Source organism: Phalangium opilio, unplaced genomic scaffold, assembly GCF_054372755.1.
Source record: "Phalangium opilio isolate 3A_F unplaced genomic scaffold, DU_Popi_V2 ptg000013l_1, whole genome shotgun sequence".
Classification (NCBI taxonomy): domain Eukaryota; kingdom Metazoa; phylum Arthropoda; class Arachnida; order Opiliones; family Phalangiidae; genus Phalangium; species Phalangium opilio.
Window position 1 is genome coordinate 12,199,243 of NW_028324148.1, and position 15,029 is coordinate 12,214,271.

The 15,029-nt window shown below is 36.0% G+C and overlaps 1 protein-coding gene and 2 long non-coding RNA genes across 3 annotated transcripts; 1 reads left to right on the plus strand and 2 right to left on the minus strand.

The window, feature by feature from the left end:
- Positions 1–478: 478 nt before the first annotated feature.
- On the plus strand, positions 479–2,879 carry LOC149709174 (uncharacterized). The gene is made up of 2 exons (XR_016381319.1): positions 479–1,567; positions 1,628–2,879. It is a non-coding gene; the product is annotated as an uncharacterized LOC149709174 (long non-coding RNA).
- LOC149709175 (uncharacterized) lies at positions 2,831–4,647 on the minus strand. Its single transcript, XR_016381320.1, has 2 exons — positions 3,626–4,647; positions 2,831–3,513 (listed from the first exon to the last, which is right to left on the minus strand). It is a non-coding gene; the product is annotated as an uncharacterized LOC149709175 (long non-coding RNA).
- Positions 4,648–4,651: 4 nt separating this feature from the next.
- LOC149709176 (ABC transporter G family member 20-like) lies at positions 4,652–10,989 on the minus strand. The gene is made up of 10 exons (XM_089864568.1): positions 10,408–10,989; positions 10,134–10,288; positions 8,768–8,969; positions 8,538–8,681; positions 7,865–8,161; positions 7,616–7,790; positions 6,916–7,031; positions 6,348–6,684; positions 5,144–5,230; positions 4,652–5,071 (listed from the first exon to the last, which is right to left on the minus strand). Exons 1-10 carry the CDS (start codon positions 10,414–10,416, stop codon positions 4,860–4,862), a joined length of 1,734 nt encoding a protein of 577 aa, XP_089720694.1. The 5' UTR covers positions 10,417–10,989; the 3' UTR covers positions 4,652–4,859.
- Between the last annotated feature and the right edge of the window lie 4,040 nt (positions 10,990–15,029).

The following is a 15,029-nucleotide window of genomic DNA, read 5'->3' on the forward strand; positions in this document are numbered from 1 at the left end:
CCTTTACAGTCCTAACCTTGAGGAACTCGTCAAACCACTTCTTAAACCTTTCCCTGGTGTTACTGATATTAGCAGACAGGAGTTTTATCAGACTTGGTAACGAATTGTGCCTTGCATAACGAACAAACATACAAACAAACAAACAAACAAACCTCTTTCTGAAATAAAAGTAAGATAAGAATTATATCAAATTGTTTTTGTTAGATGAAACTAAGGTTCAATTCATGGAGCTCTTTTCATTAATAAATTTACATTTATTTAAGTTCAATATAAGTATTTACATTAGTAGTAATATTGCAATAAGTATGAGACGTTCCATTGCCAAAATAATAAATTTCTCAAGGCTAAGAGTTTTGGGTGCGCGAAAACCACATGGGCAAGTTTCTGACAGCGCCAAATCCAAATTACTATCAATCTGGCACCATGGAGTAATAGTTGATAATACACAACGGTGATATATACATTTTAAATAAAGCTTTTTAGTTTTGCCGCTCTTTAGAGCTGGAAAACTATTGTTCCGCCCTCTGTTGGCTGGACGGCTGGCTGGATTTGGTGTAACCGCATAATAAGATTCTTCATAAATAAACTTTTTAAATTTCAAATTTCCCGCGAATTTTCGACTCGAAATTCATCCGTAGTTCACCTTACACCTCATAGGTGGCGTAACGTATTTAATTTCAATTGAAATTATTTTTCCCGTCGGTGCCGGGGTTTGAACCTGCCATGTCCTAATCCATACGAGACGTCAGTGAAGACGGCCGAGCGAGCGCGTTACCACGAAGCCACGCTTGCTTAGTACAAAACCCGAGTTAAGTTAGACTGTAGAGTAGAGAGAGGTAGAAGTTTGTGGATCCCCACCCACCCTCCCCTTCCCGACGCGCGGCAACCAGCTGCGGCTGGATTTTGTAAGTGGGAGAGGAGAGAGAGTAGAGAGAATGACTGCCTAGCGCCCGCCAATAATTTTTAGCAATGCGATTTAAATCAATGAAACATACTCATTTAAAGTTAAATAATTATAATTAGCTAATATGATTATTATATTTAAAAAAAATTATATTATTTAAGTAATAAATTTAACGATAGTTGTTGAGAGATTCAATAGAGGGCAACATGAGATGTCATAAATAGACTGCGAAGTTTGCGAACTCCGTCTAGTCTGCCTATTGCAAGGTGGATGATCGATGATTAGTTTAATCAGGTGTTTAAATGTAACTTGATTCCGGCGATACCATTAATGACAAACGCAATCAACATACTCATGGTTTAATTAAAGTTAATTAAATTGAATTGCTCAAAGATAATTATAAAATTAAATCAACAACTCAACTATCTGCTCAACGATAATTTGGCTAGTTTTTGTCAGATTTGCTGTTTATTTAAACGTAATTAAACAATGGTTAAATACTGCAGCGTGTATGGGTGTATAAATAATGAGAGGTGTCCGCTTTCACCAATTTCCGCGCGACGTTAAATTGTCGAAACAATGGGATATAGCTTTAAAAATGGGTAAACCACACACCAAGTCCATGGTTGTCTGCTCCCTTCATTCCGAAATATGAACATTCAGGTATGTTTTAAGCGTATAATATTAATTTAAAACCAATTATAATTAGAGTTATTATTGTAGATAAGTTAAGTTACCCTCCCAGACTTGGACCTTTGGCTGTTCCTTCCAAAAAACTCCCGTTAAGGAAACATGATCAACAACAATAGTTCAAGGCTAATGGGAGATTGGAAAGACTGAAAAAAAAAGGAATCAGCTCTCACAATCTCCAACTTTGCATGCAAGTGAAACAGCTGAAATAAATGGACCAGCAGACGCAGAAATTCTAGCTGAAAGATTGGGGATTGATGCTGTTCAACAAACTACCGAGGAAACTACGACCGACAAATGCACCACTCCAAACCCCAATGATAAATCAGGGTTGCCACGGGTCAGGGAATTTGAAAATGGGCCAAAAAGGTCAGGGAAAAGTCAGGGAATTTGAAAAATTTCAGCAAAGTCAGGGAAAAGTCAGGGAATTTTATTTTAGTAGGTAAAATTTCTGGGGATAAGTCTTTATTGAAAGAGTAATGAAAGTTTCTTCTCATCCTCTCTTAACACAGAGTGAACTCTAGAGCAATCCTAAAAAATGTCTAGAATTGTTTTTGTAAAGTTAATGCTCTCTAAAGAAATCTCTCAGACTGTTATTTATATCCTAGATAAAATTTTTCTTAATCATTTAGGTGAAAATGGTTCTTAATCTTTTTGGTGTGAAAAATACATTGGAAAACTTAAATGTAGAGACTTTATTTAATTATAAGCACCACTTAAAACGTGCTGTAAACATTTACACTTTCGGCCGAAAAGGTCAGGGAAAATCTCAGAAAAAGGTCAGGGAAAACCTGGAAAAGTCAGGGAATTTGGTTTTGAATATTCCGTGGCAACCCTGTAAATGCATTATGGTCAACACCTTGGAAAATCATACATGTTATGTTAATGCTTCTAATGGAATATTGAATGCCCCCTCTATAATTTCATTAACAGGATTAAAGAGTACTGGTCTATTTGATGCAATCATTAAAAATATTAACAGTAAATTCATACCCCTTTTTCATGGACAAATAAGGTAGAGAGGGCCAAGAATGGGGGAAACTACGAGTCTCGAGATAGGGTATTTTTGACACTCATGAAACTAAAACTTGGCATTTCATTCACCGCTCTATCAGCTTTGTTTGGAATAAGTAAAGTTCAGACCTCAAATCATTTTAAATTAACTCTTACGCAGTTCCCAAGCTTGCTAAAACCCGTGAAAAAAAATGCAAATGAATAATGCACCCAAGACTCGTGAAATTTTGTAAAACAATTTTATTTAATAAATTTGTAAGATTCTATCACATTTTAAGGAACTTAAAAATATCACTTCAGCCTTATTTGCTCCATTATTTTTCCATTTCAAATAATTTGGAATGTAGTAATTAAAATAAGCAAAAAAACCTTTTGAAATAAGTAATTTGTAATCTTGGTTAATTGATTGTTAATAAATTTTTGGTCTTTAGGCACATATAACAAAACAATCATCTTCCAGTTTGAATAAATTACATAATGACAACTTTGAAGTCCTAAAAGGGCCAAACTAAGTTGCACTTGCCCATAATACATTTGTTTGGGTTTCAAAGAAAATGTTCTGTCCTTCTTGATTACGTAAGGAGTTTTCTTGAGGACTGTTTCTAAGTGTCCTTTTTCACCAATGACTGGACACTTCATTTCGACCAAATTATCGTTGACTAGACCGTCAGGGGAACACCCCAAGAATCGATAAGAAGGGTTGACTTCAAACCAATCTTCGTTACTTTTAAATTAGACTCTTTTTTAAAGCAACAAGAGTTTTTTTCGTTTATAATTCCATACTGTGTGAATTCATTTCCCTTAAAGTTTGACTGAAGAGCTTTTCGAATTTTTTCAGTAGGATCTTTTGGAAAATATGTGTAATACTCGTAGCAATTTTCACAAGAGAGAGAGAGCAACAGGTACTAAACAAAACAAAACAGTATGACCAATTTTATACTCGTGTTATGACCAAGGCTTAAGAGTTTACATAACTAATCTGGTTAATATTAGGGTGATTAGGTTTTCAACACTTACCATTTTTGAAAATATTCTCTTCTGAAAATTGTGGTTCATTCATTGCAAAAAATTTCGAGTACTAATTTTCATTAGGCACTTAATTATAAGTTTAAACGTCACATACACTGCCGTTGATGCTACAGGTCTCAGGCCTGCCATTTTTGTTTCACCTAGATCAAGCTTCGCGTTTTCTCCGGACGATGGCACTAGTGAAACTTTTCGTTCTAGGCGCGGAATCTGAGAAAAATTTCCTCACTAAGTTTTTACTTTCGCGAGTTTTAGAGGTTCGGAAAAGTATTGGTCCGACCCTGCCTGGCAGGCTGGGCGTACCTTCTACCACATTTTTATTTATAAATTATTTCCTTACTAAGTTTTTAGTTTCGCGCGTTTTAGAGGTTCGGAAAAGTATTGGTCCGACCCTGGCTGGCAGGCTGGGCGTCCCGTCAACCCCATTTTTAGTTCTAAAATTGTTTTATACTAAATTAAAATATATAAAATTGTTTTTAAATTAACTTTTTTGGCACAAATATTATGAGATTTTTGTAAGTTTTTTCGGTTCCAGCTTCTCTGATTAATTAACGCTTAGTACATCATAAACAAAAAGGATCTTTATCTCCACCATCCGTTTCCGTGTCCCGTCTAGCGTTGTTCTTTAGGGCTTATGCAAATTACTTCATTTCTATTGCTTCAAGTTTCAAGAGAACATGACTCGGGGCTAATTCTAAGCGCTTGTTGCATATTGCATATTGCATAAGCGTGCAATCAATGAATAATTTTAGTACCCAAACGCATCAATTATCCCACAAATATTAGGTTTGCAACAAAAATATCAAGAAAATTGTTCCATTTCATAGGACAGAAGTTGGTTATTTACTTGTTTCATAATCTATAACCCAAAATCAAGCTAGATTATTTTTGTTCATAATTGGAATGATATTTGATAATTAAAAGAAAAAATAACCGTAAAGTATATAGGCCGGGGTCACCTTACAATAAATTTAGCTAGCCAAGGCAAAACGTTAATATGGCCGGGGCCATCTTGTTTTCTCTATCCGATCAAATTACTCCATGGAAAAACGGAGTTACATTACCAGAATGTTAGCGTAATGGCAAAGTCGATTTTATGTGTAAAGGCTTTGTTTTAAGGTTAATATATTACATTTTTGAAGCATTTATTTAGCTTGACATCTCTGTGCGTTTTTTGTCGAGTATAATTTTGAACTGAAGATGTATCTGATCTAATGTTATATCATCATCTAGAAAACCTTGCTTTCAACAAAGCTAACGCGACAAATATAAAGAACCAAACGTATGTGGACAAGAAAGCCAATTGCACTGTCGTATCTTGAAATCCCGAACCTTTAATGGCGATGTCTCTGAAGGCCAGAATTGGCATGGTTAGTATGAAGAATTTGGTTAAAGATCTAAAGAATATTGACATCGCTTCGATGGGCCAAAACACACCTAAAACGAATCATTGGTTAAACCTCTTTTGAGCAATTAACTTTCTTTATTCATTGGTATATTTATTCTTACCACTGACGAATAGATTAGCGATCATGATGGCGTTTCCCGTTATCCACGCGGCTGCTTCACGTTCAAATAAACTGGACAAGAAAAAGCCTGCAAAATAAAAATATAATGTAACTCGAATGCTATGTAGAATATTTTCGATTGAGCATATCATATATATACAGATGCGCGAGTACTAGACCAGATTACGCCCATAGATGGACGAGTACTCGACCAGATTACGCCCATAGATGGACGAGTACTCGACCAGATTACGCCCATAGATGGACGAGTACTCGACCAGATTACGCCCATAGATGGACGAGTACTCGACCAGATTACGCCCATAGATGGACGAGTACTCGACCAGATTACGCCCAAAGATGGACGAGTACTCGACCAGATTACGCCCAAAGATGGACGAGTACTCGACCAGATTACGCGCAAAGATGGACGAGTACTCGACCAGATTACGCGCAAAGATGGACGAGTACTCGACCAGATTACGAGCAAAGATGGACGAGTACTCGACCAGATTACGAGCAAAGATGGACGAGTATTCGACCAGATTACGAGCAAAGATGGACGAGTACTCGACCAGATTACGAGCAAAGATGGACGAGTACTCGACCAGATTACGAGCAAAGATGGACGAGTACTAGACCGCATTACGCCCATAGATGGACGAGTACTCGACCGCATTACGCCCATAGATGGACGAGTACTCGACCGCATTACGCCCATAGATGGACGAGTACTCGACCGCATTACGCCCATAGATGGACGAGTACTCGACCGCATTACGCCCATAGATGGACGAGTACTCGACCGCATTACGATAATAGATGGACGAGTACTCGACCGCATTACGATAATAGATGGACGAGTACTCGACCGCATTACGATAATAGATGGACGAGTACTCGACCGCATTACGATAATAGATGGACGAGTACTCGACCGCATTACGATAATAGATGGACGAGTACTCGACCGCATTACGATAATAGATGGACGAGTACTCGACCGCATTACGATAATAGATGGACGAGTACTCGACCACATTACGATAATAGATGGACGAGTACTCGACCACATTACGATAATAGATGGACGAGTACTCGACCACATTACGATAATAGATGGACGAGTACTCGACCACATTACGATAATAGAAGGACCAATACTAGATTACATGACGCCAATGGACGTGCGAAAATTTTCTTACCTTGAGAAAATCCGGATATGCTTTGAGAAATTGCTAATAAGCCCAACGGCCAAAAGGATCCTTTCAAGGAAAGTCCGTGAATAACGTAACAGTAAATCAGGACTATGATAGATTGAAGGACGACTTTAAATAAGTTCGCAAGAAAATGAGATATTAGCAAGTCTGATTTGGAGACCCTGCTTATCCAAAGTCTTCCTTCGACGCCATTTTTTTTGTCTTCCATAAGCTTAAGAACAGAGATAACCGAGGCGAAATAGTATATCAGGAAAGGTATAAATGCACCAATGAAATGTTCACCACTGTTGCCATTAGCCGAACCGAACAGAGGTTTTGACATCTTTATAAAAATAAATTAAGGAAATCAGAGAAGTACCAATTGTCTTTAGGTCAGTAACGTGAATTTTACTTAGGTTATTTTGAATTTGCTGGTTTTAAACCACTGATGTTGGTAAGATTCACGTTACAATTTCCCCACTTCATTCAAACGTCATAACGAAATCGACGGTTTGGTTATTCGGTTTGAAAACCCCATGTGCAAAAGAAAAATAGATACTTCTATATTACTTACATCTAATGGAATACTCCCATAATGCGTCGATATATTTTTCTCCGATAAAACTTCCTTATTAAACGTTTGGTAAGAATTTAGCAACGAGGAATAAGCGACATAGTAAATTTGTTGATCTGAAAAGTAAAAATTTCAGTTTAAATTAGCACATGGTAATAATACAACTCCGAGGGACCAACTTGCTATGTTAGAGTTTTGTGCCGATCTGGTTCTCTCATTCGATGGTCTCATAAGTGTTTATACCAATTTATGAGCCGCAATGAGAGGATAAGCAAAGTCTAAACACCTCAAACCTTCCTCGCTACAACCCTTTCCTCTGCGCCATCTAGCCTATGACACGGAGAGCTGGGATTCTCTTATGTAATTTCATTCCCTATTCCTTATCTTTTACTTTTTGGTTTAAATTATGACATTTTTATAATAGTGACTATTAGACGCGAAGCACTAGGCCAACTGTTCCCCCTTACATTTCTACACTTCCCCACCGCTGGTAAGCTTTATTGAAAAAGCTACCTCTCGGTCGTCACTGAGCTTTAAGAATCTTTATGCGAGTTGTACGTCATAACTTCAAGAACTATAGTATGTCGAATGGAAGAAACATGGTCCCTTGCAGTTGTATTATTATCTTGTGACATTCAGTATCTGATATCCAGATCTGTCTGTTCAATTATTTAAGTCAATTAAGCAGAAATGGTCTTACTTGTTAAATCAAACTGAGATAAAACTGACCCGCATAAAAGCGTCTCATTATCAACGTCAAGATTCAGTTCAATCTTTCTATCAAAGCATTCGGTGAAATCTTTTCGAAGTCGAATTAATGCATAATTTTCTCCATTCCGCACTGACTCTATGGCATCGTTGTAACTCAGGTTTTGCTAGAAAGTTTAAAACACAAATGAATGGAATTTTCGACATTATCGGTTCGCTCGGGTTCATCTTTTTAACTTACTTGCAATAAGACTCTGCTGTCCAAATGATTGACGAATTTTTGTGCTAATGCGTTTGATCCTTCTTCGTTGACGACTGCAATGGGCAAATCAGTCAATCCTCCAGCCAGAGTGAAGCAAAGAAATATCATTTCGATAAAAGGAAGAAAAATTTCAAAGGCTAAATGATAGAGGTTTCTTTTTGACAAGATTAAGTTTCGTTTGATCAAAGCTTTCTGGCGTGATTTGAAATCAGGTGGTTCTAGGCGTCGTTCAGACTCCGGTCTCATTTCAGGAAACGACGGCTCGGGAAGTTTGTCCTATTCAAGAAAATAAGCACACAACGTTTTACCATCACATCTGTAACACTTCTTTTCCTTAGCTGAGTTTTTAAGTTTTGGTTTATAATTTTAAAATGAGTAATTTTTAGTGCCCGTTATGGAAACTTAATTGTTGGTATCTTTTAAGATTGTAGATAGAAACATGGTTCCAATTCATAAATAAGTTCTTTCGATTAAATAGAACATATTTTTTGCCCGGAGCATCCCTTTAATTGAAAAACAAATGTGTCTTGGTCATGGCTGAGCTTTTAGAAAATGTACTCTCTCTTCTGCGATTGCGACACAACTTTCAGAATTATAGACCATGCCCTTGAAGTTGCATTATTAATAAGAAAGTATTAGTAAATGGTCTTACCTTTAGACTCTGCAATTCGTCGTTACCAGTGTTCAGTCTGCAAATGATGGCGAAACAAGTCTCTAAATTATCACAATTTAGTGTGTTCATTAGCAATACGGGATTTGCTTCCACTAATAATTCTCCATTTCTCATGGCACCAATCTATAAGAAAAGTACAACGTTCGCAGTGCAGAAAGATTATTTTCAGTGTACATCCTGCGTAGTGAAATACAAATAGAATTTCTTACCAAATTAGCGTCTTTCGCTTCGTCTATGTAATGCGTTGTGATGACAACGGTTGTGTTCAAAGTGGCTGTAATTCTAACGAGATAAGACCAAATTATTTTTCTTAACATGGGGTCAACACCGACTGTCGGTTCGTCCAGAATTAACAATGGTGGTTGATGCATTAGTGTAACGGCCAATGAAACTCTTCTTTGCTGGCCACCACTATGAACGGACATGTAAAAATATCATATCATAAACACAAAAACCTAAACCAAGATAGAATGATTTTTTTCAGACCTTAAAATGTTAATTAACCCAATGATTTCTAACCTTGGGCTCGGTTACAATTTAACCACAATTTTATATAAATTCATCAAAGAAACCTAACCCTACCAATGCTCTTACGACCATGCGGAAACTATTTATTTGAAAGTAGCAAGAATGAATAACAGTCCGCCACCCCCTTCCACGAGACGAAGAATATTTTTTCCAAGGTTATACCGAGGCAAACAAGATATAAGTATTTTTGCTATCCCCATCATCAACATCAACAAAATGCAAATCCATTAAGATAATTAAAATATTTTGTGTAACGCCACATTAAGTAATGACTCGAACTGAAGAAAAAGTTAACTGTTTGATCAGATAAGTGAAGCAAACACCATAGAGGCGGGACCGCCCTCGGAGACTATTTCACTGGCGCCAAGAAGAACCGCAAGAGGCAGTGCAACTTGGCTAGCCTCCAACGTGTAGTGAACACGGGCTTTGTCCGGTGTTGCCTCATGAGGCGCGAGTGAAATAGCCTCTGATGGGGGTCCCGCCCCTGTGCGTTGGTTTCTTGGCAAGTATTTAATGGAATAGTCTATTCATTCCTGCTTGTTTCAAATAAACATATTTCTGACTTTTTTTTTAAAAAAAAAATAGCACATTCTCTTCTAGTAACACTTATTTATTTGAAAATATGTCTCGTATCGTTCGATAATTTTTAACTTGCTATAATCCATTGGTTGACCTTCGAGATATCAGGCTCCTTGCCCAAATGAACAGTCAACCGTGTAATTTTAGTCTGAATGACAGTGACATATCGCGTGTGCAAAACTCAGCTTACGCAATAATATAGTAAGGATTAAACAAATTCGAATATCCTTAATACGTTTTTAATAACAGTGTCTAGGAAAATGACAATCTAATATTCCAACGGTGAGAGTTTCAGAAGTTAATCCTAAAATGTGTGTTATTTTGAATTTATCGACTTTCTACAAATTAAAACTATGAATGTGAAATAAAATAACTGCAATGCAAGGGGCTAATCCTAGAATTGTCTTTTAAAGATTAAGCCTTACCCATTTAATACAACTATAAAAATTTGTATATTAATTAACTTACCTCAAGGTGTTAACCAGTCGGTTTCTTTTTGGAAGTTCAAGCATTTGGCACAACTCTTCTATTCTCTCTGATACAGTATGTCTTTTCATGCCACACAACATTCCGAAAAAACATAGCGTTTCTTCGATTGTTAACAGCTCATGTAGTGCTAGATCCTAAAAACAAAATAAGAGCATTTTAAACTGCACTTGAAAACGTACGATTAGACATAATGATAGTAAAAGTGCTAGGGTCACTAATCTATATCCATTTAGTGTCAGAAATTAAGACATACTTGTGACATAAATCCAATGTCCGGTCCTGGAACAAGAGATGTCGCGGAAAATGGTTTCTTTCCAAAAATTAGCACTTCACCATTGTTTTTCTTCAAGGACAATTGACCAGTTATGACTCTTAAAAAAGTAGTTTTACCACAACCACTTGGTCCAAGAAGAGCGTATCTGTATGAACAATAAATATTAACATCTGTTTTTAGTAAATATTGTTTTACGTGGCCCTCTAGAAAGTATGCTACCACTCAAATAGCTAACTCATGCACGTAGCGGTAATTTCTCACGATCTATTTTACCAAATAGATATGATAATACCAATCGCCCGACACATCGCAATTCTTACAAGATAATGAACAAAAAATAAAAAATCGCTCGACACCTAACCATCTTCAAACGATCATCGCAATCGCTGAATACCTCGCGATTTTGAAACGATTTTTCCCAATTGCAATACACATCGCGATCTTCAAGCAAAAATCAAGATCGTCCGACACATCGCGATATTTAATCGATTATCCCAATCGTCCGACACATCGCGATATTCAATTGATAATCTCAATCGTCCGACACATCGCGATATTTAATCGATAATCTCAATCGTCCGACACATCGCGATATTTAATCGATAATCTCAATCGTCCGACACATCGCGATATTTAATCGATAATCTCAATCGCGCAACACAACGCGATCTTGGAAACTATAATCCCATTCGCGCTACACATGATGATCTTCAAAACGATAATCCCAATCGCGCTACACATCGCGATCTTCAAAACGATAATCCCAATCGCGCAACACAACACCATCATCAAACTGATAATCCCAATCGCGCAACGCAACACGATCTTCAAAACGATAATCCCAATCGTCCGACACATCACGATATTTAAACGATAATCATTATCGTCCAACACCTCGCGATTTTTAATCGATAATCGTAATCGTCCAACACCTCGCGATTTTTAAACGATAATACCATTAATCCGACACCTCCCTATTTCCAGACACGATTTCCATATTTAAAATATAAGAAAATATCGATATTCATACTTACATGGCTCCTCTTGGAATATGTAGATTAACATTATTTAACACTTTGTTTTTGGAATAAGCAAATGAAACGTTACGCGCAACAACCACCATATTAAAATTTAAACTTTACTTCTTAATTTGAGGAACGAAACTGACACGAAAAATTTCTTTAACAAATTTTGGAACTTGTGATTTAACTTATCATTTTTGAAATTTGGCCTTAACCGAAAGAAAATAATACGCTTTTATCCACCTCGCGGTTATAGTGTAATTTATTACAAAACAGGATATTTAAGAAGGCGCTGGCAAGAGTCCAAACGTTACTTTCAATTCAGGTTTTAGATGTGAACAATAGACTTTCAAAACCACTTTTGGCCAAGGTAATTAGAAACAAACAGAGAGAGCAATAGTAAGGAGTGTTGAGACGATGTTAGTAGACCAAAGATACTGAAGCTAAGCGAGACTTCCCGTTGTAAAAATCATACGTAGGGCTGTTGTAATTTCACCTCCAAGTTTAGGCTCCAGAATGCAAAACTGCAGTCCCTTCTAAATTGTCCTTGCCAAAAAATCTAAAACCTTCAAATACCGGTTTTGGTTTTTGTTTCATTAAATAAAACGTTCTTTAAAAGCAAGGGTTTTTTTTCATTATAGATAGTCTCAATAACATATTAAACTAATTTTCTTCTCATTTAATTTAAGTAACCGTTACAAAATTTAAAATTCACATCAAGCGTGGACTTGAATATCTAATTTCAGGGCCATAGCGACTTTTATATTAGAGAGAAACATTTTAATTATAAAGTTATATGTATAATTTTTTACGATAATTAATGTGTCATTTAGATTAAACGCGATTATCGGAAAGGGCTTTCGATGTTCACGTTCGCATCTAGCATTATTTTTGAACGTGAGAGCCAATATGTTGGTAGTGTAGTAAATTTAACACTCTAACATGTTAACTTTCCTTTGAGTCAAATTAGAATAAGGCTTATTACGATATTTAACAAGACTGAACTGTTTTTGGTCTTATTATCTTTTTTACCTTTCCGAGTGACGATGACGTTACGGAGAAGTATTACACTGGACGTGTCTGTGTGTGTGTCTGTCACCGCGTTCGCAGTTGGCAAATCGGAGTAAACTTATCCGCAGAAAGCAATTTTTGGCTTCTACTAATCTACTCCCATCGTTAGGCTTAAGATGTACGCGGCGATCGGCTAGGGTTACGAGAAACGTCTAGCTTCCCAATGGCAGGCAGAGTTGGGCACTCCTCCTTAGATAGATTTTTTTCCTATCAAACTATCATAGATGGCGGAACTATCAATTCTTCTGGCTATATTTTAGAGTGGAACTCCTTCTTAGATAGATTTTTTTCCTCTCAAACTATCATAGATGGCGGAACTATCAACTCTTCTGACTATATTTTAGACTGACATTGCTGGTTAGATAGATATTTTTCCTCTCAAACTATCATAGATGGCGAAACTATCAACTCTTCTGACTATATTTTAGACTGACACTGCTGGTTAGATAGATATTTTTCCTCTCAAACTATCATATTTGGCGAAACTATCAATTCTTCTAGCTATATTTTAGACGGGCATTATTTGTTAGATAGATTTTTTCCCTCTCAACAAATCATAGATGGTGAAACTATCAAATCTTCCTTCAATATGTTAGATTGGCTCTCATTGTTAGATAGATTTTTTGCCTATCAAATCAAATTGAAATCTTTAGGAACGACTAAATTAATCGATTATTTAATTTCCGGACTTTAAATTTGATTGTTTTCGATCAAACTGATTTGGGCTCTACCTACTTTTACTCTGTTTAATCGATTCCTGATATTTCCTGATTTTGTAGAATTTCTAATATTTTCATATATTCATATAATTTCCATAATCTCATTTCTCAAGTTTGACTTTTAACTGTCTATAGTTCAAAAGCTACTATCCAAACTTTTTCAAATTATTCGCCCTTGATTTAATCTAAACCATCTACTATAAACGGTTAACTAATAATAATTAAAGGCAAAAATTGCAATTAAAACTGTGGGTAATAAAAATCAGAAAATCTACACTTTAATTTATCTAATTCTACGTTTGGATGATTTCGTGGAATCGTTCTTCCTCCTCGAGTAGTCGTTCACATCAGTGACAGCACGGAGCTTCTATATACAAGAAGCTCCGTCTTCACAGTTTGAACTGTTGAACCATCGTTTATTTTATTTTTATTTATTTGTTTGAGAGGGTTATAACGACCACCAAGTACAGAATCTTCTTATAGAATAAACCTACACTTGCTAACGTTCAAATATATTAAAAACTTCGATATCATTCAAAAAACGACTTATCTTTCCAGAAATTTTCATAACTATCAAAATTGCCTATCAAAGATTAGCACATAATTTTTTAAAATGAAATCAGAAAACAGATGTCGCCAAATAAACTCACTCAAAGAATCAATTTATTTCTCAAGGAATAATGCCTATCATTTTTTATGATTTCTAAAAGATGGGGTTAGTAGCCAGATCACGTTGAGAATCGATATTTTTCTCTAGAAGATTTCAACGAATCAATGAATCATATCAACTTCGAGTGCACTTTCTAAGCTATCAAACTCAATCGATCATTATAATTCAAATTTTTCTCGAAAATAACTATCAAAATTGATACTTTGATAGGGGCAGATTTAGTTTTCTATCGTATCAAGTGGTAAAACTATCAAATGATATGATAGTGCCCATCTATGATGGCAGGGCTTCCACCAAAGGTTCATGTAATTGCGGGTTTTCTTATCATTTTCCATACGCTAGAATTCAAACGTCAACAATAGCTATGTTTAAAATGATCTTAGGGATAAAGTTACTTAAAACGATTTAACTAGAATTAAGGTAAATTAATGACGATTAAAATAATTATTATCAATTATATATGTTTAATTATTTAAGAGAAACTTCTAAATTGCGTCTCGATTCGGAGAGGTTGATTTTGGTTTCCCAACTTGTTATTATTATTCTTTAGGCAAATTCGGGGTCTATTTTTTTTATTTCGTCATCGTACTGGAAATAAGTAACTTAATAATATAAATAAATAATGCCGGTTGTGATATTTACAGAAGTGTTCTCCAATAAATATATAGAACATTCATAGAAACTTCTAAAGTAATTACTGGATTTAATAAGTTCCAATTGTTAAATCATATCATGCGTATTTTTTTCTCTGTTCATAAAGTGTAACCAATTATGTATATTATTTCCCGTCTTGTTATGAAATCCAAGGTCCCACCCATCTAATTGAAAGTTATAAACAATAACCAGTTGTTTGGCCTTGAATAGTGCTGATCTCACAGACTGTCTGACCTTAGAAGAAAGAGGTGAGATTGAGTAGGAATGATGGTGGGCCATCTGCGGCAATGAAAGACTCTCAGAGTATCTTGCGCGCAATTTAAAAATTAAACCAAGTTCTCGTGAATTCGCATTTATATTTTGGACAGGGGACATTATCGACGTATTTCTACCATACGAATTACGAACTAGTAACTACCGAAACGCTGAGGATGCTGGGAGTTTAGTTTCTTTGAGTAGGCTTCC